The sequence below is a fragment of the Lynx canadensis genome, chromosome C1 (genome assembly GCF_007474595.2).
Source record: "Lynx canadensis isolate LIC74 chromosome C1, mLynCan4.pri.v2, whole genome shotgun sequence".
NCBI classification, from domain to species: domain Eukaryota; kingdom Metazoa; phylum Chordata; class Mammalia; order Carnivora; family Felidae; genus Lynx; species Lynx canadensis.
Window position 1 is genome coordinate 13409772 of NC_044310.1, and position 27621 is coordinate 13437392.

Consider the following 27621-nt stretch of genomic DNA (forward strand, 5'->3'; position numbering starts at 1 on the left):
AAGTATGAACACCACCATCAGCCTTTGGCGAAGTTGGCTGGTCCCCCCCGCCCCCGCCAGAGAGACCACCAACTTAAGTAACAAGCATTTATTGGGTGGCATCAGAACGAATCTCGTTGCCCCCTCACAGTGTAGAATCAGTGGAACCGGGAACATCTCCAGCACCTCTCCCCAGCAGACTGCCCTGGCCTCTCCAGGGAACAACGCGGAACTTGGAAGGCAACAGCAACGTGGAAAGACGCCTGGGGAGCATCATACCCTGACTGTGGGCCAGTGTAGAACCATGGTACTTGGGGGCCAGCCCCATGGGGGACTCCAGGCCGGCTGTCCTTGAGGGAGGGCCAGCATTCTTAGGGTCCCCTGGGAACTGTCCTCCAAAGTCACCCCTTACTAACCCCCGGCCACCTGCAATCCAACTAGCAGGTTTTGGTGAATTTCCACCTACTGGCTGCATCAAAGAAGGGGCCACTAGGGCCCAGTCCACATGGAGCCACTTCTGTGCGAAGGAGGGAAGGTTCTACAGGCAATCCCCAGCCCGGGCTGGACGGGAACTCAAGCTGGCTCTCGGGTCAGAAGAAGGTGGCAGCAAAGTCTCCCTGGGCCTGTTCTACCTCGGCCAGTGGAGACTGAGCTCCTGAGGGGGAACCCTAGGCCCACCACATAGAGACTGCCAGGAATCGCATGGCCTCCAAAGAACACAGGTACCCTGGAGAAAGGCACACGGGTGTCTAAGGCATGTGGTCAGGCAGAAGTACCCGCTGGCTAGGACAGCTAGTGAGGACAGTGGGCGGCCCAGACCCAAGAGGGCAAGGCCAGCTGGTGTCCTCTGTGCCCTGCAGGCCACCCTGGGTCACACCGAATCCCGGAGAGCCGGAGGAGCCGAGGCCAAGGCCAGGAGTCCCTGTGGATGCTGAGGTTTGCCAAGGGTCCCAGAGCTGCCTCCGTTTCCCCCAGAGGATCCCGGAAGCTCCGTTACTGCCGTTCCCCAGGTCCCTGAGCCAGCGGGCCGGAAAAGAGAGGCAAAGAACTGACAGGGCACCAGGTCAGACCTACCAGACAGAAATTCTAGCACAGCCGGTGAAGACAGGGGAGTGGCCCTGTTCCTCCCCAGCATGGTCTCAAACTAGAGCCCGCACCTGCCCCTGCAGGGTGGGACAGGCCAGGATGTGGGCTGGTGTGGGGCGGGGAGGACAGGTCTTGGCCCTGGGAAGGGGGCCGTCCACGGGGAGCGAGTTGAAGGGGCTGGAGTGGGGCCGGTGTGCACCGATCAGCCGTCTGGACGGACAGGTGGACGGCAAAGGTGCGAAGCGGGGCTCACTGCATGTATGAGTAGCGCCAATCCCCCAGAGGCTCGTGGGTCTCCTTGATGACCTGGGGCGACGTCCACCGCAGGACGTAGTGGGGCCCTCCTGGCTTGTCATTGGTTCCTGTGGAAAAGATAGCTCCGTTTTTCTCTGAAAAGACACAGCAGCTCCAGGCGGAAGGGAAAGGGGGCGGGGAAGAGTTGACGGAAGAACGGGGACACCGGCACAGGCAACAAGCAGCTGAACTAAAACAAAACGTGTTCACAAGGCCAAGGTTTCCCGAGCGCATCTGTGCAGCACACGGAGCCGGAGGTCAGGGGAGGCCGGAACCAGTGAGCACAGGAGGCCCCCGCTCCCCGGGTCTGTGTGCCCCACCTGCAAGGAGTGTCTGGGAGCACTGTGGAGAGAGCACCGCGCTGGGAGCCAGGAGCCCCGGGGCCTGGCCTGGGCTGTGCCACAGGGCGGCTGGGACCTGGGGCAAGTGCCAGCCCACGCTGAGTCTCGGTTTCCCCAACTGCAACACGAGGACGCTGAAGTGACCGGAGCACGGTGGTAAGAGGTGTGGGTGTTGGAACCAAAATGCCAGCTCCACCACCTCCCAGCCATGTGCCCTCAAACAAGTCACTTCCCCTCCCTGTGCCTCAGTTTACTCCTCTGTAAAACGGGAAGAAGACAGCCCAGCGCCTCACCCACAGTGTTTCCTATTACTCTGAACACCCTTGAGATGAGGCGATCGAGGTCTCCTGCCAGGAACTCGCCTCCCCTCTGGAAAGGGGGACCCACTCACCAGAGGCTCGGGCCCCCCCAAAGGGCTGCTGGCCCACCACCGAGCCAGTGGACTTGTCGTTGATGTAGAAGTTGCCGGCGGCGTTCCTCAGCATTGTGGTGGCCTCCTGGACAACATCCCTACAAGGCAGGACAGTGATAAAAGGGCAGCCGGCTCCCCTCCCGCCAGCCCCAGGTCCGACCTCCCCCACCATGCAGCCCAGCCCACACCGGCTGCCCAGCTGAAGCACTAGGCCGAGCTCGGGCCCATGACACGGGCCAGCCACAGGCAGCGTCTTAGAGCCTCTGAGCCTCTTCTGGAAAGTGGTTAGCATGGCCTCCCTCACGGGGCTGCTGCACGAGCTGACCAAGAGGTCAGGCTGCGTGCGAGCGGCCCATCCTGGTCCAGTTTTCCTGCCTCCCCCCCTCCCCACCGGGAGCTTGGGGAACCTCCAGACCGCCACCCTGATCCCGGGTTCCAATCCCAACTCCATGCTCTTAGAGACAGGCAGGGCGGCAGCTGGCGTCACGGAGGAAGGAAAAGCCAAGACTCAGGCGTGGCGCCTTGGCCCCCGGGCTCAAATATGGCCTCTGCGAGATAAGGCAGTATGCTCCTGGCCCCTGAGCCCAATTCTTCTGCTCTGCAGCATGAGGCAAGGACCCTCAGCGGGGCCCCATCAGACCCAGGGGAGCCGGTCAAAAGCACGGATTCCCCAGCCACGCCCCCAATAAGGGGACCCCAGAATCTACGTTTCAAAAAAGAGTCTTGTACCCCTGCTGGGGAGGCCTGCCTGCCGGTCAGGGCTGAGGTGAGGGGAAGGGGCGGCGTTATTTCAAGGATCCAAGTCCAGGAGGGCGCTCGTGGGGTGGCGGGGGCAGGACACCAGGCCAAGAGCAGAAGGGCGGCCGCCACTCACTTATCCTGGGCGAACACTGCCCCCGTGAGGCCGTAGCTGCTGGTGCTGTCGACCAGCCGCAGCGTCTCCTTGTACTTGTCGTCCGGGTAGACGTACACGGTCAGCACGGGCCCGAAGATCTCCTGAGACAGAAGGAAGCCCTGGGGTCAGACACCCCCCCCCCCACCGCCCCCGGACCAGAGCCCCAAGGCCTCCCCGTCCCCCTGCTCTGGCCTCTGCCTCTCCCCAGTCCCCGGGGCTCGGCCCACAGCTCCGCACCTGCACGAAGAGCCAGGCGTCTGCCGCTGGGCTCCCTCAGGAGACGGCAACACTCTGCCCTGCCCTGCCCGCCCCACCCTGACCTGGCAAAGGACCCGAGGGAGCTTGCTGGCCCTCCTGGCCAGCCACCCCTGTCCCCTCCACCACCCCTGCACTGCCATCCTGGGCGAGTGCCTTGACTTCTCCGCCTCCGTTGGTCATCTGTAACACGGGAATGGGAACGGCCCCTCCTCTCAGACAGGTGCCCAGAGTTAAGAGTCTGTAAGTGTTCGCCGTTAAGGTCACGACAGCAGCTCGGTGGCCGCGAACGGCAGAAGTGCTATGACACCAGCAGGGTCAGCGGTGTCAAGGACAGAGCACCGGATCTGGGGTCAGTGGGCCTGGCCCCGTTCTCCCGAGGACTGAGACACTCCCTTTCTGGGACCTACCTCACATTCCTGTCTGTGAAATGGGATAATATCACGAGAAGAAACCCACGTGCAAGGGCCCCACATGCGCTGTGCTCGGGTGGGAGACTGTTCTCTACGCCCCAGTCACCTCCTTCATGATGGGCTCCCGTGGGTCCTTGCTCTCAATGATGCAGGGTTCCACGAAGTAGCCCATGGAGTCGTCGCACTTGCCCCCGGCCAGGACGGTGAGGCTGGGCGAGGAGCGGGCGTGCTCCAGCCACTTCTTGATGCGGCCGAAGGACTGGGGTTGGGGATGCGGGGGGAAGAGGGGTGTCACAGACCAGCCGGAGGTGATGACAAGCAGCAGTGTCCCCAACACACCCCAAAGGGCCCGAGTTCTGAAACCGGAGCGGGGAGATGGGAAGAGGGCAAAAGCCAGGATCCGGCGGAGTCACGGCAGAGACAAGGGCAGATGTGCACACGTGTGTGAGAGCGTTTGTGAGAATGTGTGTGTGGTAGAGCCACAACTACACCTACAGAAACACAACGCGCACAATAACATACGCACGTACCTACGCGAGGTCACGCGTCTTCACATTTAGGTACGTGCGTAAATACACCTATCCGTTATGTGTACATTTACAAATGCAGATTCACGTGCACCTGCGCACGTGTGAACACACGCACGAACATGCACGCGTGCACACAGGTGTATCTGTTTCTGTTGGAGATACGTGCGCACCTTCGTGCACGTGGGCGTGGATGTCTATGTGGGTGACTTACACGCACGCCTGCACACCAAGACCACGAATGTGCTCGCAGACAGGCACGTACGAGGGCACGTGTGTTTGGGCTCATGCTGCAGACGTGCAGGCCCATCTGGGTGTGTATGCACGTGAACCAGGGGGCGACTCGTCGAGCCTGGTTGCAGGGTGTGTGGGAAGCAAGTTCTCCGGTGGCGGACATTTCTGCCTTTTTCAAGCTCGGGGTGGGCGTGTCTGTGGGGCTGTCGGACCGTGGGCCTTGCCTGGAGCAGTGAGGCCGGGTCGCCCCCCCCCCCCCCGTCAAGAGCCCTGCGTCTCCTCCCTCTCCCACCCAGGCCAGGGCTCAGCCCCCCCGGGAACGCCTGCTCCGTGCCCGTACCTTGGCATCGATCACTGCAGAGAAGAAGGTCCCAAAATCCTCTGCTGGCTGGAGGCAAGGGAGGCACCGGAAGACAGAGTCACCGAGTCACTGCAGGCCGGAGACAAAGGGAGCCCCCTCCCCGCGCATCCCAGGCCTGCCACCGCCAAAGCCACAGCACGGGAGCCTCCAATCCCATCAGCCACCCGCTGGGCCGCGGCGGGGATGAAGCGCCACTCACGTCGCCCACTTTGATCCTGCCGTGCTCCTCCAGCAGCCGCCCTTTGATCTGCGGCCACAGCGACTGAGGCACGTAGAGGCGGGAGCAGGCCGAGCACTTCTGGCCGCCATACTCGAAGGCCGAGCGCAGGGTCCCGCTCACCACGCTGTCCACGTCGGCCGAGCGGTGCACGAAGTGGAAGTTCTTCCCGCCACACTCTGCAGGGGGCAGGGGGCGCGGGTGGAGCGCAGGCCTCTCGGCAGCAGGGCACCCGCCGCGGCGCCTGCCCCTGTCCGCAGGTGCGCCCAGCCCCAACACCCAGCGGACGGCCTCGGGAGAAGGCAGGGCCACGGCCGGACATCATCCCGGAAGCTGGCGAGCCAGGCCCCTGTCCCGCTCCACGGCTGAGGAAACTGAGGCGGGGGCAGGGGTGCCGCCCACCATCGAGGCAGAAAAAGAACCAGAATCCCAGGCTCCCAGGAGCCAATCTACTCCCAGAAGTGGGCACGGCTTGCTTTGTACCTTGCCAACCCCCCAACCCAGCGAGAGGAGAGGGGTCCGCTCCACGTCGGCCCCGAGGGCTGGCCCCTCTTCCCTACCCACGGCGGCGACACCCTTCCCCAGGCTCCTCGGCCTCCAGGCCCCGGCTTCCTCCCACATCAGCTAACAGCAGCTCCCGTCACGAGGCACTAACCGCCCGCCAGGCTCTGCTCCAAGTGCTTTGTGCTTTGTCTCACTAAAGCCTCACGACAGCCCCCCTCCCCCCACCGTTATCGTTCCCATTTTAAAGACAGGAAAACTGAAGACGCGTCTGGCTGGCTCGGCAGACAGCACCTGAGACTCTTGATCTCTGGGTCGTGAGCTCCAGTCAGAGCCTCTCTCCCCCTCAGGGCACAGTGGGAAGGAGGCAGAGAAGAGAAAACCGTGGACAGCTCCCTGCTCCCCAGGTTATAAAGGGCGGCACTGGGGTGCAGATGCCACAGCCGGCTGAGGGTGCACCTTCCCTGACCGCCCCCCCCCCCCCCATCGGAGCTCGGACCAGCTCAGGAGCAAGAATGCCGAACCACCAGCCCCCGCGCTGCCTTGGACACCCCCTCTTTCCCTCCTCGAATTCTGCGCTGCTCTCGTCACGGCCCAGCATCACCACCTGCGCGTCCACTATCTGCCTCCGTTCCCGGAACACGAGTTCCTGAGGGCTGGGTCTGTGTCTCTTGCCATCACGCGTCCCTGGTCTCCAGAAATGCCTACGTAGATGCTTAACATTTTATTTGCTGAATGACGAGTGAATGAAGGAACAGACAGATGGATGGATGGAAAAATGCTCATTCTGAGGCCAAAGTCCTCGGTGCGACCCCCTGGATCTAGCACAGCTGAGGCTCCGCCCCTAAGCCCCTCGCTTCTCAGCTTCCGCAGGGCCGCCCCACCTATGGGGGCCTCACCTCTGTCTCTTCCTCTTCCTCCTTCATGACGGCCAGGGGAGAGTCCCTGGGGCCACAGGGGAGGGTGCCAGGAGAGGGGCCCTTACCTCCAGCCAGGCGTGGGAAGGTGCGGAACTGGTCCAGGTTCTGGGCCACCTGCTTCCACAGGTGTTTGAAGGTGCTGAAACCAGAGGGGAGCGCAAGGCTTAGGAAGCCAGCTGAGGTCGCTGAGACAGCGAGGGCCCTGGGGGGTGGGGAGTAGGCACCACCCCAGGAAGAGACCCAAAAGCCTAGCGGGTGGGGGCAGGGGTCCCAGCGAGGGTGGCAGGGAACTGAGTAGGCGGGGGCAGGTGAGACACCTGGAGAAAGGTGACGTCAGGCCTGGCGGCAAGAAGACGCAGAGAAGGTCGCGCGGGGGTCCTGCCTCAGACGCTCACGGCCACGCGACCTGACACTCATGACTCGACCTCTCTGAGCCTCAAACCGTGCACCCCGCCCGGGCACGGGAGCGAACAACCCACCCGGCAGAGCTGTTCCGTGGCAGCTCTAATGTGGGTCAAGTGCTCAGGTCAGCGCAGCCGCGCTTCAGGTGCCCGGTGGGGGGCCAGACGCTGCCATGGTCTGGGAGGGGCGCCCCCAGCCCAGCGCCCGGGGCTCTAGAGGCCAAACCAAGGAGCGCCCTGGGAGAGAGAGCTCAGGCCCCCACCTCGTCCCCGAGATCCAAGTGTGACCAACCTCAGCACCACAAAACAATAAAAATGCTAATCACCAGGGAGCCTGCGACACAGTAGCTAATACTAATTTATGACTTTCCTACCTTTAAGCTCGCTGCTCGTCAGAGCATGGCAAATGGGGGCCAGGCCCGCTCCGCCCGCTAATAGGCAGGGACCCATAGGGCCCGCACTGGCAGAGCGGGTCTTTTCGGAAAACGGTCCTCCTCAGCAATTCTAACCCCGCCACCACACCCGGCAAACCCTAGCCGGAAGGGGGGTAGGGGAGCCTGAGGCCGGGGAAGGGAGACTGGAGGCCGCCGCAGGTGTCCCCAGGGACACCTGGAAGGACCCCAGTGCCGACCCCGACATCTCCACTCAGATGACCCTCGGGCACCTCAAACTCCAAGACCAGCATGTGATTCGTCACTTTCACCCAAGCCCTCCAGGCGCCCACCTCGGCGCCCTCTGGGCCCCCTCTGCCAGAGCCCGGACGTTCCCACACACACCCCTCCTCCACTGATCCGACTCCTCGGACAAGTGACCGCATCTCCCTGCCACTTGCTCTCTGGGATCCATTCCCCCCGTCTCTACTCTGGTCAGGCGTCTGCTGTCCCTCCCTAGACGCGGACACGCGGACAGCCTCCTCACTGGTCTCCCGCTTCTGGCCGCTAGCGACTTGTGCACAGGGCAGTCGAAGCGATCATCTAGGACAGAGGCTGCGAACGCAGGGGCCCAGCAGGGCCAGCCTGGGGACGGATGACCAAGTATGCAGACAGCCGGGGCCTGGTGAGGGTGACAGGGACCACAGAGCACCCGGACCCCACCTCCAGCCAGGGGGTGCCATGGGGGACACGGAGGCCCAGAGGGCTCAGGTTCCCAAAAGAAGCTTGAAATAAATCCCAACTGGGTTTTTGCATGAAACTGCCCCAACTGTACCAGGTTGATCCATCTTGATGAGGAGTCAAAGAGAACAGAGCCACTTCCCACGTCCAGCTGGAGAACTACCATTTGCAATCTTTGCTCGAAACCAAGCTGCTTAATGCACACCCCCACGTGTAAAGCTTCCTGTGGCTCCCGTCACCTTCGGGATGAAGTGCGGACACCCCGGCGGGCTCTCAGGGCCTCACAGTCACGGGACTAAACCTCCCGAAAGGCAGGACTTGTCCATCCACCTGTTCGCTGGACATACACCTGCCGGTGAGTAAGTGAGGAGTCACGATCGAACCACTTCCTGTCCGCACTCGCTCACCTCGGCCCCGGAACTCTGCGCTCCAAGCCACAGGGAACCACCACCTCCCAAGGCACAGGGGCTCGGCCTGGAGGCCCTGCATGTGCTGCTCCCTCTCCTACAACACTCTCCCTGCCCCCTCTCTGCTCAGCCGTCTCCTCTGCTTAGGTGCCACCTCCTCCGAGAAGCCTTCCTGACTCTCCTCCTCCAATTCATTCGAAGCTCCCTGTGCCCCTCCCAGTGACAGCTGTGGCATCAAACTCAGCGTCACCAAACATCCGTAGGCTGCATCCTGCCTGTGAAGCTCTTCCTCTTTGCTAACTCACCGGACCCTCACGATGACTCTACAAGGTAGGGACCATCGTTCCTGGTGAACAGGTCAAGAAACGGAGGCTCAGAGAGGTGACGTGGGCCACCGGTGGCCACATAGCAAGTCAGTGGGTGTGGTCAGTGCCCGACCGCCAGCTCCCGCACTGAGGTCGTGAGGCGGCCGCTTGGCAAACGTCCCCACGCCACCCGGCCCGCCCCAACCCGGGGACTTACGGCACGCTGCCTGTGAAGTTGATGCCGCAGAGGTGCTCTGAGCTGGTGACAGTGTCCCCAAACGTGGGCCCGTCAGCCGGCACAAACTGGATGATATTGGGGGGCAGGCCAGCCTCCCGGAGGATGCGGTAGACAGCAGAGCTGGCCAGCATGGCCGTGTCACTGGGCTTCCACAGGACCACGTTGCCCTGCCCGGGAGACACGGTGACAAGTCACAAGGCCAGGGGTCACCAGCCTCGACTCCCATCCCATCCCGAAGCACGGCCATCCCTCACCTGGAACCGCCAGGCCCCTGGGCAGGCCAGCATGTCCCCTACAGGACCCCACTCCTCCTCCAGGTGTCAGACACGGTGCTCAAAAAGCCCTAAGTCAGTGAGACCACACCCTGCCCTGCCCGCCCCCCGCACTCTGGCCAAGGCCACTCTTCCTCTGGAAGCCTGTACAGACTGGTCCTGCCAGCACCCCTCAGGTAGGTCTGTTCTGGGTGTTTCCATGACACTGGGCACTCACTGGGTGTGGCCGGGCAAGCTCACAGGGCTGCCTCTACACGTGTCCTGGGCGAAGACACGTGGGCGCCTGGGCATGTGCGTGTCTGTGTGGGTGCGGATGCACAAGGACAGCCCGGGGCAGGACCATGCTCAAAATCAGCCAGCTGCCCCACGTGGGGCCCAGGCCCCGCCAGTGTCAGCCTTCCCTCGAGCCACCTCCAAAGGCAGGGGGGCATCAGCCCCATTCAGCAGGAGCTCATGAGGGTGACGGCTGCCTCCACCCTGACAAGGGCAGGGGAGCCAGGGACTTTGAATCCTCATCTGCGTCACCATTTCCTAGATCTGACAGATATATCAGAGAGTACACAGCAGGCGCTCAAAAGCAATGTGTCATCACCATCAACGTTCTCCACATACGGAGCCCGCACCGGGCCAGACGTGTCCCTCACGCAGCTTCGCTCGCTCATCACAACCCTATTATACGTGGGCTTTCCTAGATCTCCACTTGGAGGAGGAGGAAACTGCCTCAGGGAAGTTCAGGGGCCTGGCCTGGGGTCCCCCGGAGCAGGGCAAAGCTGGGGTCCAAACCAGTCTCTAGCCCCAAAGTCTTTCCACGGGCCCACACTGCCTCTACCTTCTGGGCATCTCCCACGGCCAGGGCTGGGCCCCTTTCGTGGGCTGAGATGGGACAGAGAGCCAGTAGCCCCGTGCCCGCCCGCTGCCCACATCTCACTCACCATCAAGGCTGGCGCCCCCGCCAGGTTGCCGCCGATCGCAGTGAAATTAAAGGGAGAGATGGCCGCCACGAAGCCCTGGGTGGGTGGAGGGGGAGTGTGGTGAGGCCAGGCTCAAGGCTTCCAGCAGGCTCCCTCCCGCCCTGCCACCCGAGGGTACCTCCAGCCCTCGGTACACGACGCTGTTGGTGCTGGGCGGCACACTGAGGGGCTGCTGACCCTCCAGCTCCACGGCAAACTTGGCATTGAACCGGAAGAAGTCGATGAGCTCAGCCGCCGCGTCGATCTCCGCCTGAATCACCGTCTTACCCTGCGTGCAGGACGGCGGGGGGTCAGCGGCCGCAGACGTGCCTCCCGACAGCCCTTTCCAAGACCGACCGTGTACCCACGGTGACATCATGCCCACAGTGCTGGCGGCTCCTTCCCCCCGGGGTGAGGATGTGCCCCCGTCAGGGGCATCTGGACCAAGAAGCGGGAGGCAAACGTCTCCTTATGCTGCCCGTTCCTCCTGATGGCAAACGTCCCAGGGGTGGGGGAGGGCCTCATGGGCTGCAACATGGGGCTCTTCCGGATCAGGGCAGCCCCTCCTTGGCACACACGGTCACTGGCAGCTGTCATCCTGCTTGGGACCTGGAGGAGCTACAGAAGCTAAGGTGCACTGGCCCTGGCTCTATGAGGTGACCACGCTTCCTACAAGCACCAGAGTCGTTAGTCAAATAAAGCACCTTCATCTGGTGGCAGACTGTGTGCGCCTCTCCCTGCCCAAGCGTGGCTCATCCGGGACGCTGGGGAGCCCACGATGCCACCCCCACCAGGGGCTGCTGAGAATCCGGAGACACTTAGCTGGTGAGGAGTGGTCATACCACATCCGTGCAGCAGAGGGCGCTCTCGCCACAGGACTGAGCGGGCATGGGGGCAGTGGGGTGGCCGCCCCAAATGCCCAAGGCTCGCTGCTGGGGAGGGTGACATTAACCCTTCTCCCTCGGCTCCCTTCCCAACTTTGAGCTGCTGATGCCACTCTGGCTCAACGTGCACTCAACCGAAAAACGCCTATCAGGAGCTTCTGTGACTCCAGAGAGATGCTGTGTGTAGCCCAGGAAGACGGAGAACAGTTAACCGGGATCGCTGTCTCCAAAAGGCTTGTAAAAGGGTGACAAACACACAGGAACTCATTACACCCAGTGCGATCTGAGCCGTACTGATGCACACACAGCGTGCTACAGGACCACAGAGGTGGGGCTCATCTTTCTGGACAGAGAAGAGTCTCGAAGCCCCACAGAGGAGGTGGCATCTGGGCTGGATCTCAACAGGAAGAGTCCACAGGGCACAGAAAGGTGGGCATTCCAGGCAGGACACCGGGCAGAGGCAGGGAGACGGGATGCCTGCAGGGCCCAGGGATCTCGCTAAGCCCAGGCTGGCGGCCTCCTGGGCAGGATGGCCTGGCGGGGAAGGGCAGAGTGGCCAGGGAGCTGGACAGAGGCCGGAAACAAGGGGTCCTGAGTGCCGTGCGCAGGACTTGGGACGTGACTGTTGGTGACGGAGAGACCCTCGTGGTGTGGGAGGCTGGAGGGACCGCCTGGAGGAGTCAGAGAGACCACTCCGAGGGCCGTGGAGGTCTGACTGAGGCTGGAGGGCTGGACGGGACCTCAAGGACATCTTCTGGCTCCAGCAGGCACAGCACGTCCTGGTACCCAGAAGCTGCTTGACTGACGTGTGCTGCATCGGAGGGAGTATGACCGCCTCCCACACCCCACCCCGGCTGTGCCCATGGGCACCTCACCTGTCCCACCATGGTCTTGGCCAGGACCTCAGCCCTGCGAGGCCCGCTCAGCATATCTGCGGCCTTCAGGAAGATCTGGGCCCGGTCTGCAACAGGCTTCAGGTCCCACTCTTTCCTGGCAGCCAAAGCGGCCTCGATGGCTCTGTTGAGTAGGGCCTAACGAAAGGGAAAAGGTTGGGAGCTGCCTCCTAGAACAGGAAGGGCCCCAGGGGAATGGGCGAGACAGGAGATTGGAGATCATTCATTCTCCAAGGACCTGTGGCTTCCTTGGCCCTCAGTGCTGCCCACCAGAACTCCCCCCCCACCACCAGCTGCAGACGTGGTGTCCCATCACCTGCTGGCCCAGCCAAGGCTCAGAGCCAGTCCTGCCACCATCTGGAGGCCTGAGGGACCTCCCAGGTAGGTCAGCACCAAGTCCGTCCATGGTCAAACCTGTTCCACTTTCTCTTGTGGTCTCATCAGGGCCTCCCCTTATTCCACGGGCCCCCAAACCCACCAGCTAGAGCCTCCAGCCCTCAAGGTCAGGCGCCTCGCCTTGCCCTTGCTCGGCCAGAACCCCAGCCTGAGATATTCACTTGCTTCCGGCATCCCTGATGGCAACTGTCCCCGTTGCCGCCTGAACGCTGGCTCCTAGACCCCCTGCCACAGGGCACCCCAGCCCCTCTCGCCGGCCCTCCATGATGCCGAGCCTCTGTCTGGCTTTCCATCCAGGGCGTCTCCAATTTCTCCGACTCAGCCTTGGAGACTCTACTCTCCCTCGAAAGCCAGGCTGCCTCACAGCCACAGGCATGTGAGGGGACATCAGCCTTGGCCCACACAGCTCTCCTCTGACTCAAGTTAACCACAGCGGGCCTGGCCTCGTGAAAGACTCCACCCCCCACGGCCAGAGAGGGAAGCAGCGACAGACAGCATGTCAGCAGCCAGCAGGGCAACACGGGGACAGTCCCCAACCCAGACTCACCTTGTCTGCATAGCAGAACTTGGCCACCTTGTGTCCATGGTTGAAGGGCTGAAAGATGAGAGAAGAGTGAGGTCCCTGCCCAGGAGGGAGGTGCCAGGACGGGTGGGGACGTGGCCGGGCTCAGAGCTCGCTTTCTAGGCAACAGCCCTCAGCACACTCGCTCTCTCCCCTCCAATCCCCTCCAATCCCCTCCAATCCCCCACACTGATCTCTCTCACTTGGGGGTTACGGAGCACCTGCTGTGCGGTGAGGGAGATGGTTCCCACTCCAGAAGGTTCACGGTCCCGAGAAAGGCAGGGACCGCACAGCCTCAGGGAAAGCGTGGACTTCGTGGTCAGACAGACACGGGATCGCGTCCCAGCTCTGCCACCCGCTAGCTGGGAGCCATATGTAAACTGAGTTCCCCTTTCCAGGTCTTCCCACGTGGGAAAGGGAGACCCCCCCCCCCGCCGCCGCATGGCATGGGGAGGGGGGGGGCAAATGAGCTCACAGGCGAAAATGCTTCCGGAGCAGGCATGGCACGCGGCTGCGGCTCAGGAAGGGGCGATGCCACCATGGGAGGCCCCCGAACGAGACACGGGAGTTGAGAATCGCTCAGGATTTCTGCCGTGCCCCAAGTGCCCAGGGGACAGAGCAACCGCTTCTCCAGCCCCTTGCACGGGACCCAGAGACACTCATCTCGAAGGGAAGACCCTCAACAAATATTTACACACGGAACCCGGCAGGGCCGCGTGCGAGCGTAAGCAATACAGCAGGGAGACGTTTCACTTCTTTACGCCACAATTATCAACACTTTTGCCACCCACCCGTCGCCCGATGGGCCCTTTGGGGCTTTCCTGTCTCATGTGGCAGCCTCCAGCCGCATGTGCATGCTGACGTTTCAACTCAGCCACTCTCGGCTGGCACCTGGCACAGCCCTGAGGGGCCGGGCAAACTGACCGATCCCAAGTTGTGCTCCCAGGGCGCCAGGTATCACGCCCTCGGGCCACTGATCCAGCAGTGGGGGCTCCGGACGCCTCCTGTGGGCGACTCCCGCCCCGAGCCATCCTCGGAACCCTCAAAGCGGGGGCCTAGGGTCTCCACCCTCACCCCTGCACAGCCTGCTCAGGATTCCATCTGGACAGAGCCACAACATGCCTCCCTCCCCCACCTGCGAAAGGGTACAGCCCTTTACTCTCCCCCAAATTACAGATCTAGGAGTTTCCTGGTCCGTGCAAAGTATACGCCAGTTCGTGGCTCTATACACCCCAAGCAGGTGTCATCACGGGGCTTAGCCCACAGTTAGCCCCTAAGCCTCGCTCTGGAGAAATCCACCAGGGATAACGGAAGATGCTGTGTGGACGCCTCGGGATCTTTCTTGCCTGTGGCCAGGACTCAGTCACGGGCTGGGCACAGCGTGTCTGTCCGGGCACATGTGACATGACACAAAGCCCACACTACAGCCGCGTGAGGACCAGGGCTGGTCAGGGAAAAGCCTCTGCACATCAGGTGAAGGATTCCCAGGCCTGCCCCTGGGGCCCTTTTTTTTTTTCTCTTTTTTTTGACAAACTAGCTACAGGTTCCGCTTAAGGGACAGGGAGAGGCGCCATCACAGCTGACGCGGCCTCCTGCACGGGGGCGCCATGCACCTGACAACGACCCTACATGGCACCCCTGTTTTACACACAAGAAGACTGAGGCGCGGGGAGGTCAAGACCCGACTGGCCCAGCTGGGGTCAGGTGCCCCCTTCAGCAGCCTCAAGGAGTGGGGCCACACGGTTTCAAAGGCGGCCACCAGCCAGCACCGTGGGGGCAGGCGAGGAGCTCCCGGGTCTGGGCACAGACCCTCCGCGGAGGCAGGCACCACACTGGTCCGCCTGGGGCTGGCGTCCCCGGGGCTTGGTTCCCGGCTCTTTGACAGCTTCCTCCATCCTGGCTCCACCCCGGCTGTCTACTCGCCTTCCCACCACAAACTCCCCGGCCGCCCGTGAGCCCTGGACACGCGTGGGCCTACGTCCAGCCTCACACCTTCTGCCAAGCCCTCGCTTTTTCACTCTGCTGCCCCGAAACTAGAAAGCATACTCTTGTGACAAGCGACAGGGCTCTTCTGGAAAGTCTCGCCCTCCTTAACCCCCCTCCAGGGACTCCCCAGCACTCCCGGAATAGGTTCCTTCACCACAGCCGATGAGAACCTCAGAAAGTCACCGCCAACGACCTCTCCCTCTCTCGGTGGGGCCCCGCGTCCCCCGCCCCCCTGGCTTCCTCTCTGTGGCGCACTGGGCCTGTCCCCACCTGCGGGACTCTGCCCGAGGACCCCTCTGCCCGGCAGTGAACCCCTACCCAACCTCATCCTTGGGGTTCGACTCGGCGGCCACCAGTCCAAAGAGGCCTCCGACCGCCCAGCCCCACGTGGCCCCCGCGTCGCCGGCGTGGCACCTGTGCCTCCCACGGTCTCTCACCAGCTGGAACTCGCGTCTCTTTCCTCGTTGACCCGTGTGCCACCCTGCTGTCCCCCGGGGCGGCTCCGAGAGGGCGGAGCCGTCTGCCCAGGGCCTGGGCCCGAGGAGGCGTGGGTGGCTGGCGGGATTTTATTACCACGACTTACAAGTGCTCTGCTAGAAAGAAGGGCTGAGGCAGATTTCTGGCTAATTCGGCCACAGAGAAAGCCGCCTCGTCTGCATTCCAAGGCCCTCATGTTGCAACCGGTTGCACTGCACGAAGCTAGAAGCCCCACGTATGCCTGTTTGCGCAGAGTTTCAAAACACGTATCTGTGTATACACACACATGCGCACACACACTCTTTTTTTTTTTTTTTTTCCCCATAGCTGAGGTGGGTATTTGCTTTAAGCCTTTCTGAGCGACAAAGGGTCATGGCCACACAAGGGATAAGAAGGGATGGGGCGGGTGCTCTGCCAGGGGCTCGCCCTCAGGCTCCCTCATGGGGATGCGCTGCAAACTCCCAATCCTGGCCAAGACCCCCAACGGTCACAAAAGCAGGTCACTCCTACCTTTGACCCGACAGACAGGGTGGGGCACAGGCGCAGGGGACACTTCTCAGCCCTCAGCACAGACCACAGGCCTCTGGCACTTCTTAGGAAGAGCAGGCCACCTTACGGCTATCCCGTGTCTCGCAAAAGCTCCGCTGAGGGAAGCACTCAGGCAGGTGCCTGAGGGACCAGCAGGCCGGCCGGCCAGCCTCCCGCTGGGGCCAGAGACACAAAAGCGGTGAGTGGAGAGGGCTGGCATCGTGCGTGGGAGTGGAGAGTGGGGGGTGGGGGGCGGGGGGGTGGACAGGGCCCCCGGAAGGCCGCCCACTGCCGCGTTCTAGCACTGTGGTGCCCGGCAGGAATGCCAGCCTTGTGCGGCCACATCTTCCCACCCCCCAGAGAAGCCGGACATGGGAGTCTGTACCCAAAATCTCCCCATCGTGAGGTCTGGAGACAAAGCCACAGGTGTCACTTTGCACCCTGAGCCCCAGATGGAAAAGCTCCCCCAGCAGCAGACACGGGCCTGCAGGGTGGCCCCTTGGCACCCCCAGGCACTGGGCCGTGAGGATATCCTCAGCCAGCACCAAGGGACAGGGCGCAAGACGGCGGCCCCGTGAAACACTGTGCATGCGATGGGAGACTCCCGTGGGGACCCTGCTTCTCACATCACCATGTCCTTCCGCCACCCTCGGGAGAAATTCTCTCCGGCCCTGTATCGGGAATGGCTTCTCCCATCATGCAGGTGGATTTCAAGAACACCCTGACTAGCGTGAGTGATGTTCTCTTCCTGGGGTCACTGGAAGGCGTCAAGGCAAGTCTGGGCCGTCTGCCACACCTAGGGCGCCACGGTTCTCACTTTGCGGCCAGGAGGTCACAGCGAGATTATCCGACCGCACTGTGTGTGAGTCAATACACTGCCTCCAACTCTTCTCTAGAAATAGGGTGTGAGGGTGCCTTGGTGGCTGCCGGCTGAGCGTCCGGCTTCGGCTCAGGTCATGATCTCAAGCCTCGTGAGTTCAAGCCCCGCATCAGGCTCGCTGCTGTCGGCACAGAGCCCGCTTCGGATCCTCGGTCCCTCTCTCTCTCTCAATCTCTCCTCCTCCCCCACTTGTGCGCCCTCTCAAAAATAGACATAAAAAAAAAAAAAAAAAACAGAAAAGGAAAGAAAGAAACAGGGTGTGAATGAATCTACCATGTGGAGACACGACAGGGCCTCTCAGATGCGCCTCTAGAAGGAGCCTGGCTCCAGCAGGAGGGCTTCTAGGAGGCGGCGACACGTGGCCAGGCCCCGGGTGCTCACCTCAGATGAGCTCGTCTTCTGCTAGAGCAGCAGGTTCCAAAACAGAGGCCAGGGCCTGGGTGACTGTCCCTTCTTTGGAGGGATCACCTCAGTTCTGACGTTCTGTCCTTCCTTCCTACTCTCTAGGTGGTCGACTTTTCTAAAGAAGACGGCGAAGCGAGTGGCGGTCACGGGTTTCACTCCGTCTCGGCGGGCATGAAGTTGGCACCTTTTATGACTATACTTCCAAGGCGGCTTTGGGCAGTTAGCTATCGGTGCACGGAATTCAAAATCTGGGAGTGGACCAGAAAGCCCTTTGCAGGCAGCGACCCTGTGTTAGGAGCTGGTCTATTGCCTGAGAGCCAGACCCCAGACTCGGGGAGACGCCCCACCCGCGCGCCAGACTCACCGACACCTGGTACCGTACGTCCGAGGTCCACACCTCTTCGTCCCCCACCACACACGGGATGGCTTCCGTCCGGCCCTTCAGGTCCTTCAAGGCCTGGGGAGAGGACGACACAGCGGATGGGCACCCACTTCCCCTCCCTGCCCCACCCACGAGCCCGGCACGGAGTCCGCAGACACAGCTGCCCGGCCAGAACGGGTATGAGAAGGGGCCCGGGTCTGAGGGCAGAGAGCATCTGCTCCCCTCAGGGGACAGCAGGACTCAGCCCCTGGCCACTGTCCCCTGCTGTCCTGCGGGAAGGGGAGGCCAGTGTTGACGGTCTTCCCGTTATAAAAAGATCAGAAAACCGTATCTGAAATGTATGGGAACTCTCACCGTTTTTAAAATCCTGGCAATTAGTGGGAGAATGTCTTTAAGCATACAACTCCTGTGGGCTTACAACCCCGACCTGGACTGAGCCCCCAGGTGGCCCCGGGCCACACCCTGCTGCTCCCAGCCTCTCCGGTCCTCCAGTCGCACGGCTGTCCCAGACCTGGTCTCCTTCCCAGGCTGGGGGCAGGTGCAGAAGGGGGTGGTGACTGGAGGCACGGAAAGGCATCCTGGGGGGCTGCCCAAGGCTGTCCCCGCTCCCTCCCTACCCCCACTGGGTGTCCCCACCCACCCCTTACCTTCTCCAGCGCATCTCTCTCGGGGCTGCCCTGCGTGAATGCCAGGACGGGTTCATTGGCCACCGTCAGGGAGGGGGTGTGCCTCCACCGCAGCCTGGGGTGCAAGGGCAGGGGACAGAGGCAGACAGGTCAGTGGTGGCCACTGCCAGACCCAGCCCCTCGACCTCCAACAGCAGGGAGGGGCATCCTGGGCCGGCCCAGAATCCCAAAATCCAGAGCAAGTACAGAGCCAGGGGAGGGGGGGAGAACTGGCCCTGGGGTCCAAAATCCAAGCTCTAGTCCTGGACCTGCCGGTGTGTGCCCCTGGGCACGTGACCTGCCTCCTCCGGGCCGGTCTCCACATCCGCTGAGAACAACCATACAAACTCACAAGGCTGTCTGAGGTGTAATCGACGCAAAACCCCTTCTCAGCGTTTTGCACCCACGGAGAGGGCTGACTCTCCCTGGGCTTCCCCACGATGCAGCCCCTTTCCCAAACGGCCCCGGGTTACTGTTTTCCCCAGCCCGAGAAGGCAGCCGGGCCCAGAGCGCAGTCTCATCAGAACGCGACCCAGCTGGGATTCTCTCGGCACAAGGCGCTGAGCTCCGGGTGGGCGAGAACAGCCAAGATGTGGGTCGTGACCTTGGAGGAGCGCCCCGAGCTCAGCTCGCAGCCACAGGGAGGGCTGGTTTGGGGGCTCAGGGTCTGAGTCCAGGGTGCCGAGTTTCAAAACTTCCTTGGCCTGGAGACCCTACTGAGCCTTGAACCTTATGACCCCACAGACGGGTGACCACTAGTGACCACCCCCCCTAACGTGTCTGGGATTGGAAGGGTGGGGGACAGATGGGGAAGAACCAGGACTTGAGGTCATTCATTCCAAAGCTGGAGCACCAGCTGGGGGACTCCTCCAGGCCACAGGGGCACTCGGCCTGTGAGTGTTGGGGGCACTCTTATCTATTCTTTCTCCCTGGGAAGGGGTCTGGCTCAAGGACCAGTCTGCAAGACCCAGAGGAAGGACACAAAGCCAGGGGCCATGCGGGCCAGCCCTTGCTTCACTCCACAAGGTTCCGGGGCACCTGCTGGGTCCCTGACACTGCTCCAAACACTGGAGATAGAGCGGTGGCCTAGACAGCAAGGCCTCAGGCTACACGCAGCTGACCTTCAGTGAGGGCCACGGACGAGCAACACTGTGATGACAGAGGGGATGTGAGAACGAGCAAGGAGAAGGGCAGGGCGGCCCTAGCCAGGGTGGTCAGGGAGGGCCTCTCCGAGGAGGTGTCCTTCTGAGGGCCATCTGGGCTCTGAAAAGGGCTGGGAAGAACATTCCAGGCCCAGGGGAAAGCAAGTACAAAGGCCAGGAGCAGGAAGCACGACAGGAAGAGCTGAGAGGGGCCTGTGCCGTCTGGGAGGAGGAGGGCAGGGCCCGGTTGCCCAAGATTTTGCCTAACGGCCAAGTGAGCTCAGGCCTCCTCCCTCCTCCCCCAGCAGCACCCCCCACACCCAAGGAGGCGTGTCACGTTCCTCAGGCCCCACCCCGCCCCTAACCAGAGGCAGAAACCTCCCACCACCCCCTGGGGTTACGATGGAGAGCTGAGGAGACAGTAACTACAGATGTGCTGGATGATAAGTCAGAGTCCACACAGACCCCCTCCGCCTGTTGTGGGGGGTGGAGAACGGAGAGGCCGGAAAATGGCGGCAGCCACGAGCCTCAACACCAGTCGGGAAAGCGGGGGGCAGCGTGTGCGTCTGGGGCCTTCTGGAAGGTTCCAGCAGCATCTCTCTGGGCCTCGGAAGCAGCAACCACCACACCGATCAGCCAATCAGATACCGCCACCTCCTCTGGCAGCCAGGGTGCCGCCAGGAGGAGTGTGGGCTGGGGGCCTGGAGGTACGCGCCCCAACCCCAGCCTGGACCCCAGCTCCCAGGGGGTGCCAAAAAGCGCAGCTCTGGAAGCAGACAAATCTGGGACCGCAACCCAGACGTGCTTCGCGACATCAGCCTGTTATTCCAAACTCGGCAGGCCTCGGGCTCCCCGCCTGAGAAATGGGGTCGAGGCCATGTGCCCCGCAGGGTCAGCGTGAGGTTGAAAAGTGCTGGCCTCTCCTCACCCTCCTGCTTTGTAGCTCTAAGAAAACTGCCTTCTAAAACTGTTTTTAATGTCTATTTTTGAGAGAGAGCAACAGAGCAAGCAGGGGAGGGGCAGGGAGAGAGGGAGACACGGGATCCGAAGCAGGCTCCGATCTCCGAGCCGTCAGCACACAGCCCGACACGGGGCTCGAACCCGTGAACCAGGAGATCATGACCTGAGCCGAAGTCAGACGCTCAACTGACTGAGCCACCCAGGCGCCCCAGAAAATTGTCTTCTAGAACGTTACTGCACCAGGAGAGCCTGGCGGGCTCAGTCGGTAGGGCACATGACACTTGATCTCAGGGTCACAAATAAAAGTTCCGTTTAAAAAATATATATGTATTTTTACTATGTTTTATATAGTAACATAGTCTATATATATTTTTTGCTATGTTATATATAGTAACTTGTTCTATGTATTTTTTTTTACTATGTTATATATAGTGACGTACTCTCTCTATATATTATTTTACTATGTTATATATAGTAGCATATTCTATATATGTTACTGCACCAGGCCAGGTGTTCAAAGGCAAATTGGTTGTCAAACACCCCCAAGGTCACCACAATCAGGGGCTAACCCTGGGGGGTTCTCAGTAAATTTAGCACCACATTCCATCCAGCTTAAAATGCAGAATGCAGTAGCTACCAGCCCTCCGGCACCTGTTCCCTCCCAGGCCTCTCTCTACCTTCCCCAGGGCAGAGGCCCACTGTGACCACAGGATCACTTTCTCCAGGGCTTCCTCTATGCCTGGCAAGTCTCCAGGCCGTGACCCAGCTGCCCATCAGTCCGAATGTGGGGAACAGAATTGAAAGATCAGCCTGAGTCCACGAGAGCCAGAAATAACCCAAAGACACCTGACAAAACCACCCCACCCCTTTGATTTTGGCTCCTGGGCCAGTTGGGATGAACAGGAGTACCCTTCCTAGGGTCCAGGGAAGGCAAAGAAGAATCACTCACAGGGCCTGGAGCCTCTGGTAAGGATCTTCGAGGCCCTTTGAGGCCGTAGGAGGCAGGACTGCATTCCTTAGTCACGAGCACACATTCTACACAGCAAGGGCCAAGAGACAACTCAGATAAGGGCAACAAAACTTGCCTATTTACTCATCATGCATTTTCTGAGCACCTACCAGGTGCCTGGCTCTGGGATGCAAAGGTGAAGCCAGCCTGCCTTTGTCAGAGCAGCTCTCGGCCCTGCCACTTAGTCTGAACTTGACTCAGGGGCCCCTAACAACCTGGGTGCCCGGTCTGCTCATGACCTGGGCCTCTGAGCTCAAGCTGCCCCTCTCCACCCTCTGCAAGTACCAGGATCTGAGCTAAAAAGGTCACAACACTGGGGCACCTGGGTGGCTTGGTCGGTTAAGCATTTGACTCTTGGTTTTGGCTCAGGTCACGATCTCACAATTCCTGGGTTCCAGCCCCACGTCGGGTGCTGACAGCACGGAGCCTGTTTGGGATTCTCTCTCTCTCTCTCTCTCTCTCCCCCTCTCTCTCTCTGCCCCTCCCCTGCTCATGCGCGCGCGCTCTCTCTCTCTCAAAACAAATACACTCTTTTAAAAAATTAAAAAAAAAGAAAAAGGTCGCACCACCAACACATGGTCTGCAACAGAACTGGACAGAGCTTTGGGCCAGCCAGGGCAACCTCAGAACTTTACAGAGGGGAACACTGAGGTTCGGAAGTGTAGGGCCCGAGCTCCCAGGTCACCCTCGGCCTCCACCCTGGTCCCAGGGCACCCTCGGACCTGGACCGCATGCCTGCAGTGGCCACGCTGCTCCACTGTCCCCAAGCAACTCTCCAACACAGGCCAGAGTTAGTTTTAACATGAAAACTTGATCACACACAGAGAGAGCAAGCACTCCGCCCAAAACCACTCCATGGCTTCTCGTTTCTTCCACAACAAAAAAATCAGAATCCTTACTGAGGCCTCCAGACTCACTTCCCATCACCAACCCCCCCCCCCCCCACCGCCCACTTCGCGGGCCACCCACGTCTTCTCTGGAGTCCCCTCTGCTTGGGAGGCTACCCTCACAGCGCCTGGACGGGGCCGTCGGGCCATCTCAAAGCCCCCACGCTCTTCCCAGGGCACCACTGACGGTGTCGGCTCCCCCAGGATGGCCTGCGCCCACTCCATTCACCAGCGGCCACACTGCCTGGGACGCAAAGGACACACTGGTAAACCTTTTGTCAGACTCATCAAGCAAAAAAGAGGGAGGAAAACAACAACAACAACAACAACAATGAACACCCAGGTGTTGTCAGAAGGACACCAGGCCCCCAGGACAACACCAGACCCCCAGGACGGGACTCCCATCCCAGTTAGCTCTTCTGCTAACGCCTGGGGGCTAAATGCAGGTCCCCAGTGACTAGGGCCAGGGGTGACCAAGGCCCAGGAGAGGAGCAGAAAGGAAACTAGCTTTGCTTCATTCAGCTTCCAGACTTTCCCAGCTGGTATCTGGGACCTGATAAGGCCAATCCTCCTTATCGCCAAGATGAGGGGCCTGGAGCAGAGAGGTAAGCAGAGAGAAAGTGCGGGGGCCCCAGGGCAGGTCCAGAAGGGAGGGGCATCAGGCCCAGGCTGAGCTGTTTCCACTTTATTGCCCGGGAACATCAAGGAATATTTATTAAGCACTTACAGCTTGCCTGGCACTATGCTAAGTGATGATGTCCCGAGTCCAAGCTGCGAGTGCATGAAGAAGGCACCATGATTATCACCATCATTATCATCACAGAGGAGCAGACTGACCTTCTGAGATTACTGTGCGGTGCATGGCTCTGGTCACAACTCCCTGACCCTGAGCCTGTCAGAGACCCCTGAGCAGTGGGGCCGAGGGGACAGGTGCGTCCTCCTCCCGCCCAGCACTTCCCACCTGAGGAGAGAGGCAGGCAGTGGCTTGCTGTCCATGGACGCGGACAGCTCAGCCCAGGGCTGTCCGCTCCATGACATGTCTACCAGGAAAGGAAGCGTCTGGGGGGGGGGGTAAGACACCCCCCCCCAAGATGGGCAGGTGTCTGCCCCTTCCCCTGGGGTGAGCAGGGTCAGTCCCAACAGAAAGGGTTTTGCCTCAGGATAATGAATGAGCATAAAGGGAAGGCTCACTCCGCCCCCTTCCATCCTTGTGGTGCTGGGACCCCCTTGTCTGAATGTCCCTGATCAAAGACGACCACTCAGACGGCCCCACTGGTGGGGCAAGCGATCAAAAATAATACTTAAAGCAATGTTTTCTAGGAGCAGAAACTCTTCGGAGTGGTTTTCGTGTATGAATTCATTTCATCTCCAAGGCAATCCTATGAGGTGGCTCCTATTATTACCTTTATTTACCACTTGGGGACACGAGGCAGCACAGAGAGGCTGCACAACCCGCCCAGGACCACAGAGCTACTGAGAGGTGAAGTCGGAATCTGCCCCATGCCGTCCCCTGGTCCATCCCAAGAGCAAGTGTTCCGCACTGACTGTATGCCAGGCCAGGTGCTGGGTACCAGAAGCAAGTGCTCAAGGTATGCCTGTGATGACAGCCCGGGTGGGGACTTCTAACAACCTCTGAAGCAAGTATTAGGATCACTGCAGGTTCTATTTATTCCTTCACTAAGTCACTTACGTAAGGGGTACCAGACCCCAGCAATCTACCTGTCACATCACGTCTAATCCTTCTGCTACACGGCTGATAGGATTATCCCCATTTTACAGACAGGGCACTGAGGGGCCAAAGGAGAGCTGTCTTGCCAAGGGCGCAAAGTGCTGGGTGAGTGTGGGTTCACCATGGGGGCTGGGGGGGGACATTCCAGGCAAGAGGTGCTGCCTGGCCTCTGCTTAGGGGACTGAGAGAGCAGAGTACGCCCAGGGGACGGTGGGATGTGCCGGCCTGTGCCCGTCCCGGGGGGAAGGCAGGCGGGACAAACATTGGGGAGGCTTGAAATTCTGAAAATTAAACAGGCAGGTGGGCTGAGAGGAGTCCAAAGTGACCCAGGACTCCGGCAGGGAACAGGACTGTGGCCAATTCCAGCCCACCCATCCCTGCTGGGGAGCAGGGGGGTCATCTCTGCACCCTTCGCACCCAGCAAGGTCTGCTACAAGAGTAATGGACAAAAATAACATTCGTTGTAAGCCTGCTATGCGCCCAAGATAGTTCTTTTGTTTATTAAATGTGTATATAAACATAAATATGTATCTTGACCCTTTCCAACAAGAATTTGCAAAGACATCACCGAGGACATCCCCCATAGAGTCAATGAAGTAGAGAAAAAAAGCAGGAGGTCAGGGCCAAAGGAGACAGGAGGCAGTCAACCGGGGGGTCTGGTGTAGACAAATTTTCCTCAATTTCCAAGGGCCTCAGTTGTTTAATCCGTGAAATGGGAATAGTGACGCCTACATCACAGGCTCCCGATGAGCTCAGTAAAATAATCCACACAGAAGGCCAACGGCAGCTGTTTGGGCCATCCCTGGCTCAAGACCAGTTGTAATAAGTACCTACTGGCAAGAAGGGCTGTGAACATCATTTCTTCACCAAATGTTTGCTCGGGGCTTCCCAGGTGCCAGACACACTATGAGGCCCTGGGGACGGTAAGGTAGACAAGTCCATGAAATAAAAAAGTCAACTACAAAAATGGATTTGCAGGTGAGCCCACGTGTATACTGTGGGTTTTTTCTTTTTTTAAAAATATATATTCACGGAAACTTCAAAGGATATTAGGGGCGCCTGAGTGGCTCAGTACATTGAGGTCCGACTCTTGGCTTTCAGCTCAGGTCATGATCTCACAGTTGGTGAGTTCGAGCCCCGCCATCGGGCTCCGTGCAGACAGGGCAGAGCCTGCTTGGGATGCTCTCTCTCTGCCCCTCCCCCGTTCTCTCTCTCAAAATAAATAAATAAAATTTTTTTAAAGGGTATTAAAATGCTGACAGTGGTTACCTCTGTGTGGTGACATTCCAAGTGATGTGCGTACCCTTTTCTGCTTTATCTGTACTTTTTACAACGGACACGTGTTAGCTAAATAGTCACTGAATAAATGACAAAGTGGCCGAACATCAAACCTGTTTTTCCAAAGTAATGGCTCTCTGCTGGGTGCACTTCTGCCCTAGGTGACAATCAGCGATGTCTGACATGTTTCTACTGTCACAGCCGCGGGGTGCTAATGGTGTCCAGTGAGTAGAAGCCAGGAACGCTGCACAGCCCCCGCAACCCAGGATTACCCAGCTCGAAATGTGAATGGTGCCAAGGTTGAGAAACCCTAGGGTCTAGGGCACCGGGCCAGCTGCTCTACCGAGAGAGGTTAACCTAACTCTTCAGATCTGATTGCAAAATGCTTTTCCTCCATTCTGGAAGCTCTGTAATTAAGAGCATGAATCTGGAGTCTGACTGCAAATTTGGTCTTCCATTCGCCTCAACTGGAAAGTAAGTTTCCCTTCTGTAAAAACGGGGATAATACAGTGCTTATTAGCGACAGCACCATACTCAATCGCTTGAGAAATATTACTGCTATTATAAGCTTTTTTAAAAGAATATAGATTGCTTTCTACCAGATATTAGAGCTCTTTATGGCTAAGCCCTCCTCCCGCCACCCCCCAACCCTGCCGTTAAACTGAAAAGTCCACATGCAAATCTCAGGGGTACCCTTCTCTTCCAGTGTTTAGCACAACATCCGCACATGGTGGGTACTCGGTAAATACAGGAACGTATGGAGCTTCCGTGTAAGGTCTGCGGGGAGGGGAGTGGGTGTCAGAGCGCAGGGAGAAGCCCACAAAAGGGCAAGTGTGACAAGTGCGGCCCCCAATCTTGGCTTGGGAGAGGAATCCTTCTCCCCCATGTGCCTTTCCTGTGCCCATACCTATCGAGCCCCCACCCACAAAGGACACACAGCTGTGTTGAAACTGACCCATGTCCAGGGCACCCCCGTGCCATCCCTTGGGACACTGATTAACTCAGAAAGGGCATAGCTCAGCAGAGGAGACATGGCTGGTCACAATCCTAGGGGTCAGGCAAACAAAACTCAAATTGGGGGTGGGGGCTACCCAGCTCTGAAAGGGAGGCCCAGAGAAACACCCGTCCATCAGACTGGGCCCCTCTGAGACAGGGTCTGTGTCCTACCTATCCCTCCCCACCCTACCCCCACCCCCCCAATACACCCACACCCTGTCTAGCCCAGAAGAGGAAGGGGCTCTAAGAACATCTGTCATTCGTTGAGTGGGCACGGGTCCAAGAATCCAACTCCACAGCCTGGAAGTTTCCAGGGCTGACACCTTGAAACTACACGTGGGTTTCTTCACCTGTAATCTGGAATATCTACCGCACAGTTTTAAAAGAGAGTAATAAACGACGATCATGACTAATAAGAACTGGGCACTAAGTGCCAGGCACCGTTCGGGCACTTTGCATGTATGGTCTTCCTTAGTCAGCGTCTGATACATTATACGAACTCCGTAAGTATTACTATTCCACCTATCAGAAGGAAGAGTCCCTTTCACTCCCGGTAATTAACTTGAAAAGGGGGAGGGGCGGGAAAGAGAGTAAGAAGTCCCAGTGGAAAGGACAGAGGAGACTCAGGGAATCCCAGAGGTGGATGGATCCTGAATGTGAGACCAAGGGTGGGGAGCTGAGAAGCGCTGTGCGAAAAATCGAGGCGCACTTCGGCGGTGGGTCCAGCATTAGGAGAAAGGCGAGCGCGAAGGAGGCGACTTTCCGAGCAGAGCGTGGGAGCCAGGAGGGGGTCCCCCCTCGCGGAAGGCAAGAGACGGTGGGGGTCGCAGCGGGAGGAAGGCCTGGGTGCGGGGCGGGGCGCCAGAGGAAGCGACCCCCAGCCGGGGGACCCGCGGGACCGTGGCGGGGGTCCGGCAGGGAGGTGCGCACTCACCCGGGCCCCCTCCAGGGGCGGGCCTGCAGGGCGCGGCGGAGCGCGGGGCACAGCGGCAGCATCTCGAGCGCGCGGCGCGGCTGTCCGCTCACGGCGCGCCCCGGGCGCGGCCAGAAGGTGGAGCCCCGCCCGGAGCGCACCACCTCGATAGGCGGGGGGATCTGATCACGCTACCGTCCTCCGAAGTCAAGGTCATCAGAAATGTCTCCATATGTGACTTCTGCCAACACAATAACTCTTGTTTTGAGGGCACTGTAGAGACCAGTATGCGACACAGGACAAGGCAGCCCAAAAAAGAAGTCTTGACATATACACGTTTTCCCCTCCTTTTTATGGTATGACTCAACAGCCCTCCAGGGGGCCGAGGGAGAAGGGGCGTGAGCCTCATTGGCCAATCAGAATAACACATCGAAGCTTATGGGCCAATCCGATGGACGCTCTTGTTGCAGCCGTCTTGGGCCAGGGGGCTGAAGAGCCAATGAGAGAGCCGGAGCAGGACACGTGCGCG

General features: G+C 60.0%; 1 protein-coding gene across 1 annotated transcript; it reads right to left on the bottom strand.

Annotated features, from left to right (window-relative positions):
* Positions 1–73: 73 nt before the first annotated feature.
* Positions 74–27176, bottom strand: ALDH4A1 (aldehyde dehydrogenase 4 family member A1). The gene is made up of 15 exons (XM_030326031.1): positions 27114–27176; positions 18161–18254; positions 17496–17588; positions 12841–12888; positions 11880–12035; positions 10260–10409; positions 10103–10177; positions 8878–9065; positions 6501–6574; positions 4997–5193; positions 4777–4824; positions 3782–3934; positions 2987–3108; positions 2092–2210; positions 74–1427 (listed from the first exon to the last, which is right to left on the bottom strand). The coding sequence occupies exons 1-15, from the start codon at positions 27173–27175 to the stop codon at positions 1315–1317; spliced, it is 1692 nt and encodes a 563-aa protein (XP_030181891.1). The 5' UTR covers position 27176; the 3' UTR covers positions 74–1314.
* Between the last annotated feature and the right edge of the window lie 445 nt (positions 27177–27621).

Excerpts from the sequence above, each read along its gene's own strand:
- ALDH4A1 (XM_030326031.1), bottom strand. The coding sequence starts at position 27,175 with ATGCTGCCGCTGTGCCCCGCGCTCCGCCGCGCCCTGCAGGCCCGCCCC. Across the intron at positions 4,825-4,996 it reads GCAGGATCAAAGTGGGCGAC|CCAGCAGAGGATTTTGGGAC; the intron begins GTGAGTGGCGCT and ends CCTTGCCTCCAG. Across the intron at positions 3,109-3,781 it reads GGGAGCCCATCATGAAGGAG|GAGATCTTCGGGCCCGTGCT; the intron begins GTGACTGGGGCG and ends CTTCTGTCTCAG.